We start from the raw sequence: 12,964 nt of genomic DNA, 5'->3' as shown, positions 1-12,964 counted from the left end.
TGAAGAAGGATAAAGGAGGGAAATTTGACCCTTGTCCTTAATATTTCTATTTTTTTTAATTAAAATGACAAATCTTTATTATCCCAAATCTCATTTTTTGGGGTTCAGAAAATAATAATGCAGGAGGAAAACTGTGAAACACACAAGGGTTTTGTGGATGAGACCCTCTCTCTTCCCCTCATCCGATTTGGTTTCCAATTCCCACCTCCAAATGCTCATCCATTCTCTCTCTCTCTCTCTCTCTCTCTCTCTCTCTCTCTCTCTCTCATGAAATTATGGAAAGAATATATGAGCCCCACCCAGTTTGTCTGCATGTCACCCCATATAATCTCTGTGTTATCTCTTCTATCTCTATTTTGCTCTGCTTCCTCTTCATGCACTTTGTTGCATAGTCTTGGACTCAAACTTCAGGTCGGCTTCCTCTCGGTCCTCTGCTCTTTCATTTCCCTTCAATTCTGTGTTCTTTCTTTTACTAGTACTGTCAAACTGCTTGGAAAGACTGTAACTTGTTGCCAAAAAAAAAAAAAAAAAGATTGTAACTTGGGGCATTTTTTCAAGTGGGTTTTTGCATCTCACTTTGTAAGGGCTTTTTTTTATTTATTTTTGCTTTTGGAACCAATTAAAGTGACCAACTAACCGTGGCCGGTTGTATTTTCCTTACCAGTGAAATGGGTTTATTCTTTTTTTTTTGTTACAAGCAATAATACTACTCTAAGCTACACTAAGGAGATTCGAGACGTCGTATGTTGTAGTGAATTCAGTCTTTTTTTTACAAGCGATACTACTACTAGTAATCATTTTGATCATTAATGCATGATCATATTGAATATCAAAAGGATTTACTTCTCCACATTTGTAGTTGACATGGGGTCATAATCTATCTTTTATTGCCACCCTGAGTACTTATGATCAGTGGTTTTGATTCATTTAAGTGTCGTCTGTGTGTGCGCGCGCGCAAGCACTGTTTCTTGACGCAAATATGTGTTCTTTACTTCTTCTGATATTTGAACACTTTCTTGTTTCTAACTTCCTGGAAAAAGAGAAAAATGGAAGAGAAAGTTGTGTGCGTACGCAGAATATGATCTCATTGGCTTGATGTTGATGTTGATGTTAAATACATGTTTTTCAGGGAAGCGTTTACAGGCAACTTCTAAAATGGAGATAACCAACGTCAGCGAGTATGAGGCCATCGCGAAGGAGAAGTTGCCAAAGATGGCCTATGACTACTACGCATCAGGAGCAGAGGACCAGTGGACTCTTGCTGAAAACAGAAATGCTTTCTCCAGAATTCTGTAAGAATTCAATCTTTATCCGGAGATACCCAGTAAAAACTAAAATGCTGTAGTACTCGATAATATGTGCCTTTTTTTCTGTATAAAGAAAATATCAGTTTTGGGATTCTCATGAAACAAACATATTGTCATCAAACATAGGTTTCGACCCCGTATTCTCATAGATGTGAGCCACATAGACATGACCACCACTGTTTTGGGCTTCAAGATCTCAATGCCAATCATGATTGCCCCAACAGCCTTTCAGAAAATGGCTCATCCTGAAGGTATGCTATTGTTTCACCTTATTAAGCTTCAGTAGTTTTTTTTCATTTGGGGAAAACATAGCGCAACTGGTGCTCTCGCGCTGATATTTGGATATTGCGTTTGAATTGTACTGTATCATGTGTACTAATATCATCTTTACCCCATGTAAGCTGTTGACAACATAAGAGTTACCTTGATATCTTTATTTACTGTGTTGCAAGCAATTTACTACCTATTGATTAGTAAGTCACCCCGAGGTCGCATGGTTAAAATACTTTCAACAAGGTTAGTCACCATCCAGTGTGCTGCTGAGCTTGAGAACAATTTTAATCTGTGTAAATTTGTTTGAGAACAATGAGAATATTGTACAAGGGGCACACAGACGTCTGCTTGATCCATTGTAAAATGGCATCCAGTGTCATACCTGATACTCTTTAAAGAAGCCATGGTGTGGTCCATCTGATGATGATATGCGAATTCTTGCAGGTGAATATGCTACTGCGAGGGCAGCATCAGCAGCTGGAACAATCATGGTACGTTGTTGACCTTCATCGTCTTTCAATAGCTATCGTTACACTAATAAAGATCTTAAGCCCATGGGTTATCGCATTTTATTTATGGATTTTTACATGGTGGTTTGCTGTTATATTGCAAGTTCTGTCTGTGTTCTTTACATCTACCCCGTGTCGATTGTTTCAGACTTTGTCTTCATGGGCTACTTCAAGTGTTGAAGAGGTTGCTTCAACTGGACCTGGAATCCGTTTCTTCCAGCTCTATGTAAGCTTAAAATACTAATTCCATTTCTGTTCATTAGTTACGGTACCTAATTGTCCCTGGTCTTGAGATATGACTTTTGTGTAATTGTTTCCTTGCCTTACGCGTTCCATGTTTTTCTGGTCATTATTATCAGGTCTACAAGGACAGGCATGTGGTTGCTCAGCTGGTCAGAAGAGCCGAAAGGGCTGGGTTCAAGGCTATTGCTCTTACAGTTGATACCCCAAGGCTTGGTCGCAGAGAAGCTGACATCAAGAACAGGTCCGCTTCATGACAATATCTGTTGTAGCAATATCACTTGCTGAAAACATTCATATCAACCTAGTAAGATAAATAAATTTGGTGTAGATTTGTATATGTGCGTGTGTTTGTATTTTTATTTTTAACGGTTCAATAAGATTAATTCAGTTCGGCATTTGATGTAAGCTTAGCATGTGGAAAAATTCACTATTGTTAATACCTCTTATTTGGTATCCTGCAGATTTACTTTGCCTCCGTTTTTGACACTGAAGAACTTTGAGGGTTTGGACCTCGGAAAGATGGACAAAGTGAGTAGAAACTGTGCTGTCCTAATTTTAAGAATAATGTTTTTTATGTTTAATAATTTGCTGTGTTGGGGTCTTGCAGGCTGCTGACTCTGGACTTGCTTCATATGTTGCTGGTCAAATTGATCGTTCTCTTAGCTGGAAGGTATGTCAGAGAAGACCGGAAGTTAGAGATACATGAACTTCTAAGCAAGGCTTATAACATGTGCAAATTTTACAACTTGGTGTTCATAAGTTATTCAGCCATCTACACCGAGTTTAAAATGTGTACAACAAAAGAAAAGGACGGAATGTCAAGAAATGTGTTATATATCTATAGACTATTCAATGGAAGGAATCGAAAAGTACAAATCTAGGTTCTTCCATCTTTTGATGAAAAGTATAAAAGAATGAAGGTGTTTTGGCTGGGAATATTCAGCTGGACATTTCTGAGGAAGTGATGTTTTCTCGACATGTATGCCTTTGTTTGAATAAGAAGTTGATGCACATCTAATGATCGGTTTTTCTATTTGGACAGGATGTGCAGTGGCTTCAGACAATCACTTCACTGCCTATCCTGGTGAAAGGTGTTCTCACTGCTGAAGATGGTATATATTTCAACTCCTTTTCTCTCCGCCATTCTGATAGGTTTGTAATGCTTATATAACTCTTCTACACTCATATCATGCAGCAAGGATTGCAGTACAAGCCGGAGCAGCTGGGATTATTGTGTCCAACCATGGAGCTCGCCAACTTGATTACGTTCCTTCAACTATCATGGCCCTAGAAGAGGTACAAAAGCTTGATTTTAGCTGTCCGGGGTGCATCTCCTCAGATGTGTTAAGCAAACATGCACTTACATGATCCTAGTTTTTAATTATGTTTTGATATGGCACCGCTGTCTGGACAACTAGGTTGTTAAAGCTGCACAAGGACGCATTCCTGTTTTCTTGGATGGTGGTGTTCGTCGTGGAACAGATGTCTTCAAAGCATTAGCATTGGGTGCCTCTGGCATATTTGTAAGTAGAGTATTGATAATGACTTTTTCCATATCAAAGCACTTAATCTATCCATAGATTACTCACCCACGCCCTCCACGAAAAGATTAACTCCAATTCTCTGATGCAACCTTCCGAAATACTATGCTGGGTTTAACGAGATAGTTAAGAAAATGTGCATGCTATGAAGGGTCCGTATTGCTGCAGACTAGTCTCCTAACTATGCTGGTTTTATCACCATTACTCTAGTAAAACAAAATCCGTTCATTCAGCCAGAGTTTTATTTATGTTCTTCGTTATACTGTCTATCAAAACATACTGAGACTTGCTTCTCTTGCAGATTGGGCGCCCTGTGGTGTTCTCCTTGGCTGCTGAAGGAGAGGCTGGCATTAAAAAGGTACTGCAAATGCTGCGCGAAGAGTTTGAGCTAACCATGGCATTAAGTGGATGCCGTTCACTCAAAGAGATCACCCGCAATCACATTGTGACTGACTGGGACGTTCCTCGCCCTCGCCATCACCCCAGGTTATAGAAAACATGCAATGAATAGCGGTGGAGAAATCTATACACGTTGAGAGTTGATGTGATCCGTTCCACAGCCTGCCTTTGTTCTTGGATTCCCTAATATTTCTGCATTTTCTGTAACGAAACTGATTACTGGATGTTGAGATAATATTTCCATGGCTACTGCTGCTGCCTTTCCCTGTATATTCTTTCTATCAAACCGAAATACATATTGATCGTTATATGCCACCTAATGTCCAGATTATTGAAATTTTCGTTAAAAATAATCACGCAACCAATTATTGTGTGACATTACCACCTGAACTTGTTTTTGTGTCGATTTATCCCTAGACGCCATTCAAGTTTAGGGGAATACTTTTCAAAACCCTCATTGTTGATTCTTCTAATTTTTATCAAAACAATGTTGGAGATTTAAAATAGCATTTTATGGCCTTTCAAAATCTAACCCCCATTGTTTGAATGCAAATATTTTTGCTCACCAACCTTGAGTGACGGTGATGTTCACCGCCTGATTTATCAATTAGTTCATTTATGGAAAAACAAATTTAAGTAGCAATTTGGCACGAAAAAGAAGTGGTAAAGTGACACAGAATAATAGTTGTCGCGCTACATGCATTAACAGTGAAAGGAGATGTACAAAACCCTACATCAAGACCATCAACGCCGAGCCCGCTTGTTTTGCAATGAGATGCTTCGAGGTCATCTGTATGATTCTTAATGCAAAATTACTCCAAAAACTGCTCTCCTCAATGAATTCGGCATTAACGAATGATGGAGGGAGAAAAACAATGTATATTACTCTGTAAATAATGCCCTCAATAACCATTGAGTACTACAGGCTGACCGGCCATTGTATGAAAACGTCACGCAGCCAAGTATAGATACTTTGATTCGTTTCACGCTTCAGACTCTCCGTTAGCTTATCAACAACCGCTCATAGCCTCTTCAATGAATCGCCAACTCCTTGGAAGAAACAACAAGAGAGTACAAAATCTGCGATAAAGATCCCAACAAGAGATATAACCACAGCCGAAGTTGTTGACTCCCCAACACCCTTGGCTCCTCCCATAGTGGTAACTCCCCAGGCACAACTCACAATCGATATGATCGCGCCAAAAACCTGTGACTTGATCATTGCACTAAGTATATCCCATGGCTTGAGAGCTCTGCAAGCTGAATCCAGAATAATGTTGATGCTAACACCATAAATGCCATCGGAAAGGAGGGCGCTGGATGCCATCCCTACTGTGAAACACATTAGAGTCAGAAACGGTAGAGCAATACAAGTAGCAATCACTCTTGGAGTCACAAGATAATCAACTGGGTCTGCCCCGAGAACTCTCAGTGTGTCGGTTTGCTCAGAAACCTGCATTGTTCCCAACTCTGCTGCAAATGAACTTCCAATACGCCCAGCAACCACGATTGATGTAATTACAGGACTCAACTCCCTTGAGAAAGCCAGGGCTAAAACCCCACCAACAGCTCTGCTTAACCCTAATCTAGTAAATTCCCTAACGAATTGGATTGTAAAAGCCATGCCAACAAATGCTGAAGTCAAGAGACAGACCCCGACGGAACCTGGTCCAACTCTCTTTAATTGCTGAAGCGTATTTCCCCAGTGCACTTTGCCCTTCAAGGTTCTCAAAATAACCTGTCCTGTCAGGATAAGAGCTGAAAACCCCCTCCACAAATACGTGGGAGGTGACCATTTGTGCAACACCGTCTCCACTTCCGGACTGGGTGCATGATTTGTGTTTGAATCTTCTAACACAGAGGCAGAAGGATGGCCATCATCTGTGTTGGGAACTGCAAACAATCTGGTTTGTTGCTTCGGCAAGAGAAACTTACACGACTGAGGTCTTACAGTAATCTGAACTCTCCTACCAAGATGATTTGAATATGGGGTTTGTGATTTAATCCACCCTACTGGTTTTAAAAGGCTTCTTCTGATATATGTTTCAAAACAGTAATCAAAATTCAAAAAACATGAACACAGAAAGAAAAAAAAACAATGAGAAGTGAACATTTATAAAACTAGATACCTGTCAGAAATATAAGAGAACGGATGAAGATATGAAGCGGTTTGCATCGTTGGTTCTTTTAAATCTTCTCAACCTCTTGTGGATAACAATAAAGTCTGCTTTCCGATGTTTGCGCAGAGGAGAAAGCACCACAGATCAGTGTAAAGTCCGGTAATGTACGTGAAAAGCTTTCAAAAAACCCAATGCAATCACTGGGGACGGGCCCTCCCCAGATTACCATGCTCTTCAACACCATTCATCAACAAACACACAAGAAATGAACAAATCAAATTGGCCCATAAAAAAAGTCAATGACAGTAATGCACTTGTTTAGAGTTAAATTGAACAAGCCAAAAGAGACTAGTGTTCATCTACACCAAGTGTTTTGAATTTTTCTTTTCTTTTTCGATTACAATCGATGTTTACACTAAAGCGAGGGGAGAGTTTCAACCCGAGACGCAGTGAAATTTAACACCAATACCGCATCCATTTCTTGATCAACATAGTTCAGCAAACTTTTAAACATTATATAGCAGCTGAGAGAACTCCAATTCCCAACTGTACAATTTTGCACCCCAATTAACAGCATACATCATATCAATTCAACAAAAAAATGCAAAAGATATCAAGATTATATAAAATCATACGGAAAATATAAGATGTGAAGAAAATACCTTGGAAGATCAACGGCCCTGATCAAAGCACGCAAATTCAGAACCCTAACAATGGCGAAGGCTCGCGGCTTGCGGATGGTTGGTGACGCAAGTCAGAGGCAACTCGGATGAGTGTGAATCTTTTTGGTCCACAACAAAAGACTGAAAGACGAGTGTAGGCCCATTTTATTGTATTGGGTCTTCCAAGCCTACTCCGGCGGCCCACTTTGACATCCCAACACACTCTCTCTCTCTCTCCCCTTCCTTCATCTTCTCCGAGACTTCAACTGCAAGTCTGCACTCTCAGTCGGAGATCAGAGTCCAAAACGTACAGAGAATCATGGCTGGCAAAGGCAAGCTTTTTCTTTCTTTTTTCTGAAAGCTCGTATCTTTGCAGTTATGCTCAGATTTTACGAGGAGTTTTGAGTTTCTGATTGCAGGAAGGAAGAGGGGGAGGGCTTGCGTGGTGGTGCTGGGCGACATTGGGCGGAGCCCCCGTATGCAGTATCATGCTCTTTCGCTTGCCCGGCAGGTAACCGTCGCCTGTCTGAACTACTACAGCTGATTTAGCAACAACCCAATTCTTAAATTTGTTTTTTTGCTTTTGAAATCGGAATTGCTCATTTTTCCATGAGAAATTTGGACCCTTTCGTGATGTTTTCTATTGAACGTGCGTTTCAGGCGTCTCTGGAGGTAGATATTGTTGCATATGGAGGTACATCTTTTGCTTTGATGGTAGAATTAGGTGCAGTGTTGAGCAAATTTTAATCTAAATGTGACTTTATAGTGCTGATTCGGTATTGAGTTGGAATGTTTCGACAGGTTCCGAACCCCATTCTGCTGTGCTGGAGCATCAGTCCATTCACATACACGAAATGGTTTTCATTGTTTACATGTATTTTTTATTTTTGCCATGGGATCTTAGAATCGAATTCCTTTGGTCGTCCACAAGGTTAAAGCTTTTGTGATTCTGGTTTGCAGCAGCAGTGGCCGACATTTTCGCGTGGCCTTCCCAGTATACTTAAACCCTTCGTGCTATTGATCAAGGCAGTGACTCAGTTTTTAATGCTCCTGTGGTTTCTTTGCGTTAAGATACCCGCTCCCGATGTATTTCTGGTTCAGGTCAGCTTGCACTGCTCCAGTTGGGAAGTTGCAGAAGCTTTATAAACAAGACAGTGTTTAATTGTTTTTCCTTGACAAGTTTTCGAATTTGATTAATTAGTTGCCTACAAGTTTCAAAATTTTGAGGCTAAAAGTTTTTGTTATTTCCTTAATTCTGTAATTAGAGTAAATGAACTGAGTGTAAACTTCCCTTTCTCTAAATCCTATGATTCATTTTGCTTGTGCAGAATCCACCTTCTGTTCCGACCTTAGTGGCTGTAAAATGGGCAAGCTGGTTTAGGAAATCTGCCTTTATTGTTGACTGGCATAATTTTGGATATACTTTACTGGCATTGTCTCTTGGAAGAAGTAGTCAATTTGTGGCAATATACCGTTGGTATCTATTGAATTTTTAAACTTTTCTTTGAGGGCATATTCTTGGTGGTGCAGTAGATTGAGTTTTTCTTGCCTGATTAGGTTTGAGAGGCATTTTGGGAAGATGGCAGATGGTTCCCTATGTGTAACGAGGGCAATGCAACATGAATTGGCTCAAAATTGGGGGATTAAGTAAGAGGGTCAGCTCAGTATTCAAAATTTATTTCATTATACTTCAAAAAAATTCATTATCAAGGATTATATATTTACTTGCCTCCTCTTATCTTGCAATATAATAGAGCCACAGTTCTATATGATCAGCCTCCTGAGTTTTTCCAACCAGCTTCACTCGAAGAAAAACATAAGGTGTTTGAATGCTAACACTGAGCTTGTTTGGACAGTTCTTTTGTTTTGGATAATTTCGTATAACGTGTGAGTTATCACAGTTGTTCTGCAGATTGGATAAAATTCTAAGGCAGCCTCTTGGTGTTCAAGATTGCACCAGCACTGGTAATATATAATCTGTTTCTGTAAATCTATAATTTACATCTCAACTGCCCCCTTCATCGCGTAGAATTTCTTTCAATATCTAAACATATGTTTAACAGAAACAGGGGAAGAGAATACAGACATGAATGAGACTCTGTTTACCACTTTCGTTGGTACTGACGTTACTTCAAAGCCAAACAGGCCGGCACTCATAGTTAGCAGTACAAGCTGGTGAGCTAATATTCAGTGGAATACTTTTAGTGTAACATGAAAGACAAACCCCATGTTTACAAACATTTGATTTTCAATTTTAATTTGTCTTCTTTATTATTGTCTTACAATAGAATACTTTGGATTTGAATGGTGCTTTACAGGACTCCTGATGAAGATTTTGAAATTCTCTTGGAAGCAGCTGTCATGTATGATAGGCGTGTTGCTGCAATTTTAAATGAAGATGATTCTACTAAAGAAGAGGTTCTCTGGAAGGAAATCCATAGTGGGAAGCAATACTTGTACCCTAGGCTGTTATTTGTCATTACTGGTGAGTATAACTGCTTTTTTGTTCGAGGGTGTCAAGTTCCTTTTAGCTTTGTGTATCTGTTGGAAAACAGAGTGGGTTTTCTTACACGCACTTGCACATTGATTTAATACATGTAGGTAAAGGGCCTGAAAAACAAAAATATGAACAAAAAATTAGCCGATTACACCTCAAACGCGTGGCATTTCGTACTATGTGGTTGTCTGCTGAGGACTATCCATTGCTTCTTGGTAGGCCATTTATTTCCAATTGTTTGTGCTTTGTCCCCATTGTTCGTTGTACATTATATTCTCTTTGGAAAGTATTCAGTGTTACATATTTACATTTGCAGGATCAGCAGATCTTGGTGTATGCTTGCACACGTCCTCATCAGGGTTGGATCTTCCAATGAAGGTAAGGGATAAACTGAATGCTGCACTAGATAAGATTTGCAGCAGTATAAATTTTCTAGAACTGCTTTCCACTTTACCTTATTGTACATTTTTTGGCAGTAGGTCGTGGACATGTTTGGTTGTGGACTGCCAGTTTGTGCTGTTTCCTACTCATGGTAAACTCTTGTTTTTATTATTTACTTTCTTTATGTGATAGGAACCTTACTTATATCACACGCTATATGACATTTGGGGATGCTGTACATTAAAATCTGATGTCCTTGGTTACGATAATTTTGGTTCAAAGCATCAAGGAACTAGTGCAAGTTGAGAAAAATGGCCTTCTCTTTTCATCGTCGTCAGAGCTAGCTGATGAACTTTTGGTAAGCTGGCCAGCTTCTTGTTTCTCTTTCTGGATGTTTTGAGTCTTTTGACTGCTGCTTAAGAATGATTGTAACAGTTAATACTTACATAGATTTCCACTCTTAGGTATATGAATGTTCTTATTTTTTGGATCAATTAGTCATGCCTGAAAAAACCTCATCTGCAATTCATGTAACTTGTAGTTCAGAAAATGTTCTATTCTTTGGCCTCCAGTACAGTTTTCTGTATCAGTGGTGGTAAAAGAGAATACCAAATCTCATAAGTTTGGTGTCTCCTTGTGCAATATTAACGTAATTGCTTCAATTAATGGTTCAAAATTTTGCATTACTGTTTAGTGCAAGTTCTTTATGATAATGTTTGTCTCTGATAAACCTGCACAGATGCTGTTCAAGGGTTTTCCAGATGCATGTGATTCATTGAAGGTTCTCAGGAATGGTGCTTTGGAAATGGCTTCATCTGGGAGGTGGGCTACCGAGTGGGAAGAGCATGCCAAAGCATTAATACTAGAGGTAAGTTTACGATATGCATGCACATCAGTCTTAGTTTTCAACTGTTTTACTTTAGATTTCATTACGTTCTAGCCAATAACCTTCTAAGAAAAAAATGGATTTTGTATTCTATATTCTTAGCATCCTTTTACTGAACTGTTTAATGGCCATGAATCTGATTAAGGGGTTCTGAAATTGCAGGTTATCTCTAAAAACTCAGATTGATTTCTGGTTCCGGGTGAAAGTTGTTTAGTCGATGAGGTAATATCATGATACCGTTTACAGTTTCTTTTGTGCAACCCAAGTTTCACAGATTAATTTCCTAGGACATACTGGACGAACGCAATTGTTTCCCCCACTTTCCGTCACTCCACGCATTTGATGTTAAGTATGCACATTGCATTCTGAACACAGAATATTGGAAGAGAATATAAAACATGACCATACTTTTGTTTTGGGATATGAATTCAAAAAGGAACTTAAAAATCGCCTGGTTCTTTATGAAATTTACTTTACCAGGTTTGGCAGACCGGTCGGTTTAGGTGCCAGTAAATTAATTTGCAGAGTGGAGAATTCAGAACAGCTTCTGGGGATGTGATCAAAATCGTATGTACGGTTCATCACGCGTTGAAATATTGTGGATACTTGCAGATTTTAGACTTGAGAATTGGCTTGTTTTGATACCCTATTGATTCAGAACAAAGGTACACTTTTATGTATCTTTTGGGTCAAGTTACATGTTGCTTCTTTCTGAATATGAATTGACGCTATTATTTTCTTTTTGGGTTAAAGAACGTTTTGGTCACTGTGTTTTCCATTAAGCTCATTCTCTCTTTTTAAAACTTCTTAATATTGTTAAATGATTTTGTAACATTTTAATAGATACATCCGTATTTTCAATTCAATATTCTAATGTATTTTTAACAAATAGTTGATGGAAGTGACCAAGATTGCAAACCTTGTAAAATACAGTACCAAATTGGCTAAAGTGAAAACATACTGACTAAAATAGATTTTGATCATAAACACAGTGACAAAAAAAAGTTTTTTTCTATAATAAAACAAAACAAGCCCTTTTTACTTTTCTCTCATTCCGTGAGAGAGCTTCTGTCCTTCCGTGAGAGTTCTTCTCCCTGTTGGTGATGGTTTCAATCTTAATCCAGATCTTTGTCGCCGACTCTAGCTCCGGCCAAGGGTGGTTTCCACTTTCCCATTTCTTTTGTTTTCTCCTCTTTTCTCCTTCTCTGCTGCTTTTTCCCCTCCTCATGTCGATTTACCCTCCTATTCTTACCTTGCTGACATATTTTTTCCTCCTTCATCTAAGTTTTGATCTTTAGCCATACTTGTTTTCGAGATGGTGCTTTGAGTTTCGGTGTTTGGACCAACTCTGGTGTTCCCAACACTACCACCTTCTTTATGTTGTTTGTTGTGTCTGGCAGTGTTACTCATGGTGTTCCATGGACTTCTTTCTATCGATAGCCAATTGATTTCTTTCAGTTTCTGGTTATCTTTACTTTATGGTTGTGCTCGGGAAGCAGATCAGTGTTGGATCATGAGATCAGCGAGGCTATTTTTGGTGGTGAGCATGGATTTATGCTGGTCGAGATGCACTGTTTTGGCAAAGGAGGTACCAGCAGACTTCTCGGTTTTTTATTTTTTCTGTTTTTGGGCCTCAACTGTTTGGTTGGGCTCTTGTTCGTTTGGTGTTTGACCCCTTTTTTTGCTTGTTTATGTTTTCCTGTTTCTAGGTCTTTCGTTTGTAAATATGTTTCGTTGTAGTTAATATAGTTTCCTTGACCCAAAAAAAAAAAGTTTTTACCTTTATTTTATTTTATGTCTCGTTCTCTACAACATGGGATTTGACCATCAAAGCAATTAAGCCTTAAACGCTAGGCCAATTGGCCAAATTAGTGTGCTAGACACCGTTCTTTTTACTATGTTTAAATCTAGGGATGGCAACGGTTCGGTTTGGGGACGGAAATACTATATCCATCCTCATAATCATGAAAATTAACCATATCCATAACAGTAAATTAACCATAAGGTATTATCCATAACCATACCGGGTAACACATTCCCTATCGGTTAACGGGTATATTCATCTTCATCAATACAAAAAAATATATTGGTTCATTTAAGACATTATAAGTTAATAGATATTAATATTATCATTAAACATTTGATG

The 12,964-nt window shown here is 38.9% G+C and overlaps 3 protein-coding genes across 13 annotated transcripts; 2 read left to right on the top strand and 1 right to left on the bottom strand.

Annotated features, from left to right (window-relative positions):
• Positions 1 to 249: 249 nt before the first annotated feature.
• Positions 250 to 4,587, top strand: LOC126585510 (glycolate oxidase-like). The gene is made up of 12 exons (XM_050249956.1): positions 250 to 411; positions 1,130 to 1,292; positions 1,434 to 1,558; positions 2,025 to 2,071; positions 2,238 to 2,315; positions 2,449 to 2,573; positions 2,794 to 2,860; positions 2,940 to 3,002; positions 3,375 to 3,444; positions 3,528 to 3,628; positions 3,751 to 3,855; positions 4,175 to 4,587. Exons 2-12 carry the CDS (start codon positions 1,156 to 1,158, stop codon positions 4,364 to 4,366), a joined length of 1,110 nt encoding a protein of 369 aa, XP_050105913.1. The 5' UTR covers positions 250 to 411; positions 1,130 to 1,155; the 3' UTR covers positions 4,367 to 4,587.
• A 328-nt stretch (positions 4,588 to 4,915) lies between these two features.
• LOC126585511 (protein TRIGALACTOSYLDIACYLGLYCEROL 1, chloroplastic-like) lies at positions 4,916 to 7,187 on the bottom strand. 8 transcript variants are annotated; one of them, XM_050249959.1, is made up of 4 exons: positions 7,055 to 7,179; positions 6,832 to 6,938; positions 6,402 to 6,622; positions 4,916 to 6,305 (listed from the first exon to the last, which is right to left on the bottom strand). In XM_050249959.1, exons 3-4 carry the CDS (start codon positions 6,446 to 6,448, stop codon positions 5,294 to 5,296), a joined length of 1,059 nt encoding a protein of 352 aa, XP_050105916.1. In that variant the 5' UTR covers positions 6,449 to 6,622; positions 6,832 to 6,938; positions 7,055 to 7,179; the 3' UTR covers positions 4,916 to 5,293. The 8 variants fall into 8 exon arrangements, with proteins under 8 accessions (XP_050105916.1, XP_050105917.1, XP_050105918.1 ...); XM_050249960.1 differs by having other exon boundaries at positions 6,862 to 6,938; XM_050249961.1 differs by lacking the exon at positions 6,832 to 6,938 and having other exon boundaries at positions 6,402 to 6,496; positions 7,055 to 7,187.
• A 37-nt stretch (positions 7,188 to 7,224) lies between these two features.
• Positions 7,225 to 11,584, top strand: LOC126585508 (UDP-glycosyltransferase TURAN-like). Of its 4 annotated transcripts, none has more exons than XM_050249955.1 (18): positions 7,225 to 7,386; positions 7,474 to 7,565; positions 7,715 to 7,748; positions 7,856 to 7,911; positions 8,015 to 8,155; positions 8,383 to 8,531; positions 8,612 to 8,701; positions 8,809 to 8,875; positions 8,956 to 9,019; positions 9,124 to 9,229; positions 9,373 to 9,539; positions 9,656 to 9,766; positions 9,868 to 9,929; positions 10,031 to 10,083; positions 10,215 to 10,290; positions 10,672 to 10,800; positions 10,981 to 11,040; positions 11,299 to 11,584. In XM_050249955.1, the coding sequence occupies exons 1-17, from the start codon at positions 7,374 to 7,376 to the stop codon at positions 11,002 to 11,004; spliced, it is 1,434 nt and encodes a 477-aa protein (XP_050105912.1). In that variant the 5' UTR covers positions 7,225 to 7,373; the 3' UTR covers positions 11,005 to 11,040; positions 11,299 to 11,584. The 4 variants fall into 4 exon arrangements, 2 of the variants coding, with proteins under 2 accessions (XP_050105912.1, XP_050105911.1); XM_050249954.1 differs by having other exon boundaries at positions 9,118 to 9,229; XR_007610546.1 differs by lacking the exons at positions 10,031 to 10,083; positions 10,981 to 11,040; positions 11,299 to 11,584 and having other exon boundaries at positions 9,118 to 9,229; positions 10,125 to 10,290.
• Positions 11,585 to 12,964: the final 1,380 nt, after the last annotated feature.

Source organism: Malus sylvestris, chromosome 10 (genome assembly GCF_916048215.2).
Source record: "Malus sylvestris chromosome 10, drMalSylv7.2, whole genome shotgun sequence".
NCBI lineage: Eukaryota > Viridiplantae > Streptophyta > Magnoliopsida > Rosales > Rosaceae > Malus > Malus sylvestris.
Note: the sequence above shows the minus strand (reverse complement) of the source record. Positions and strands in the feature narration are given on the sequence as shown.

What these genes read in the sequence shown, in the direction of transcription:
- LOC126585511 (XM_050249961.1), bottom strand. Translation starts at nt 6,448, where the DNA reads ATGCAAACCGCTTCATATCTTCATCCGTTCTCTTATATTTCTGACAG. An exon ending in TTCTCTTATATTTCTGACAG is followed by an intron (nt 6,306 to 6,401) that starts GTATCTAGTTTT and finishes AACATATATCAG; the next exon opens with AAGAAGCCTTTTAAAACCAG.
- LOC126585510 (XM_050249956.1), top strand. Translation starts at nt 1,156, where the DNA reads ATGGAGATAACCAACGTCAGCGAGTATGAGGCCATCGCGAAGGAGAAG. An exon ending in CAGCAGCTGGAACAATCATG is followed by an intron (nt 2,072 to 2,237) that starts GTACGTTGTTGA and finishes CGATTGTTTCAG; the next exon opens with ACTTTGTCTTCATGGGCTAC. An exon ending in GAAGCTGACATCAAGAACAG is followed by an intron (nt 2,574 to 2,793) that starts GTCCGCTTCATG and finishes GGTATCCTGCAG; the next exon opens with ATTTACTTTGCCTCCGTTTT.
- LOC126585508 (XM_050249954.1), top strand. An exon ending in GCTGTTATTTGTCATTACTG is followed by an intron (nt 9,540 to 9,655) that starts GTGAGTATAACT and finishes TAATACATGTAG; the next exon opens with GTAAAGGGCCTGAAAAACAA. An exon ending in GGACTATCCATTGCTTCTTG is followed by an intron (nt 9,767 to 9,867) that starts GTAGGCCATTTA and finishes TTACATTTGCAG; the next exon opens with GATCAGCAGATCTTGGTGTA.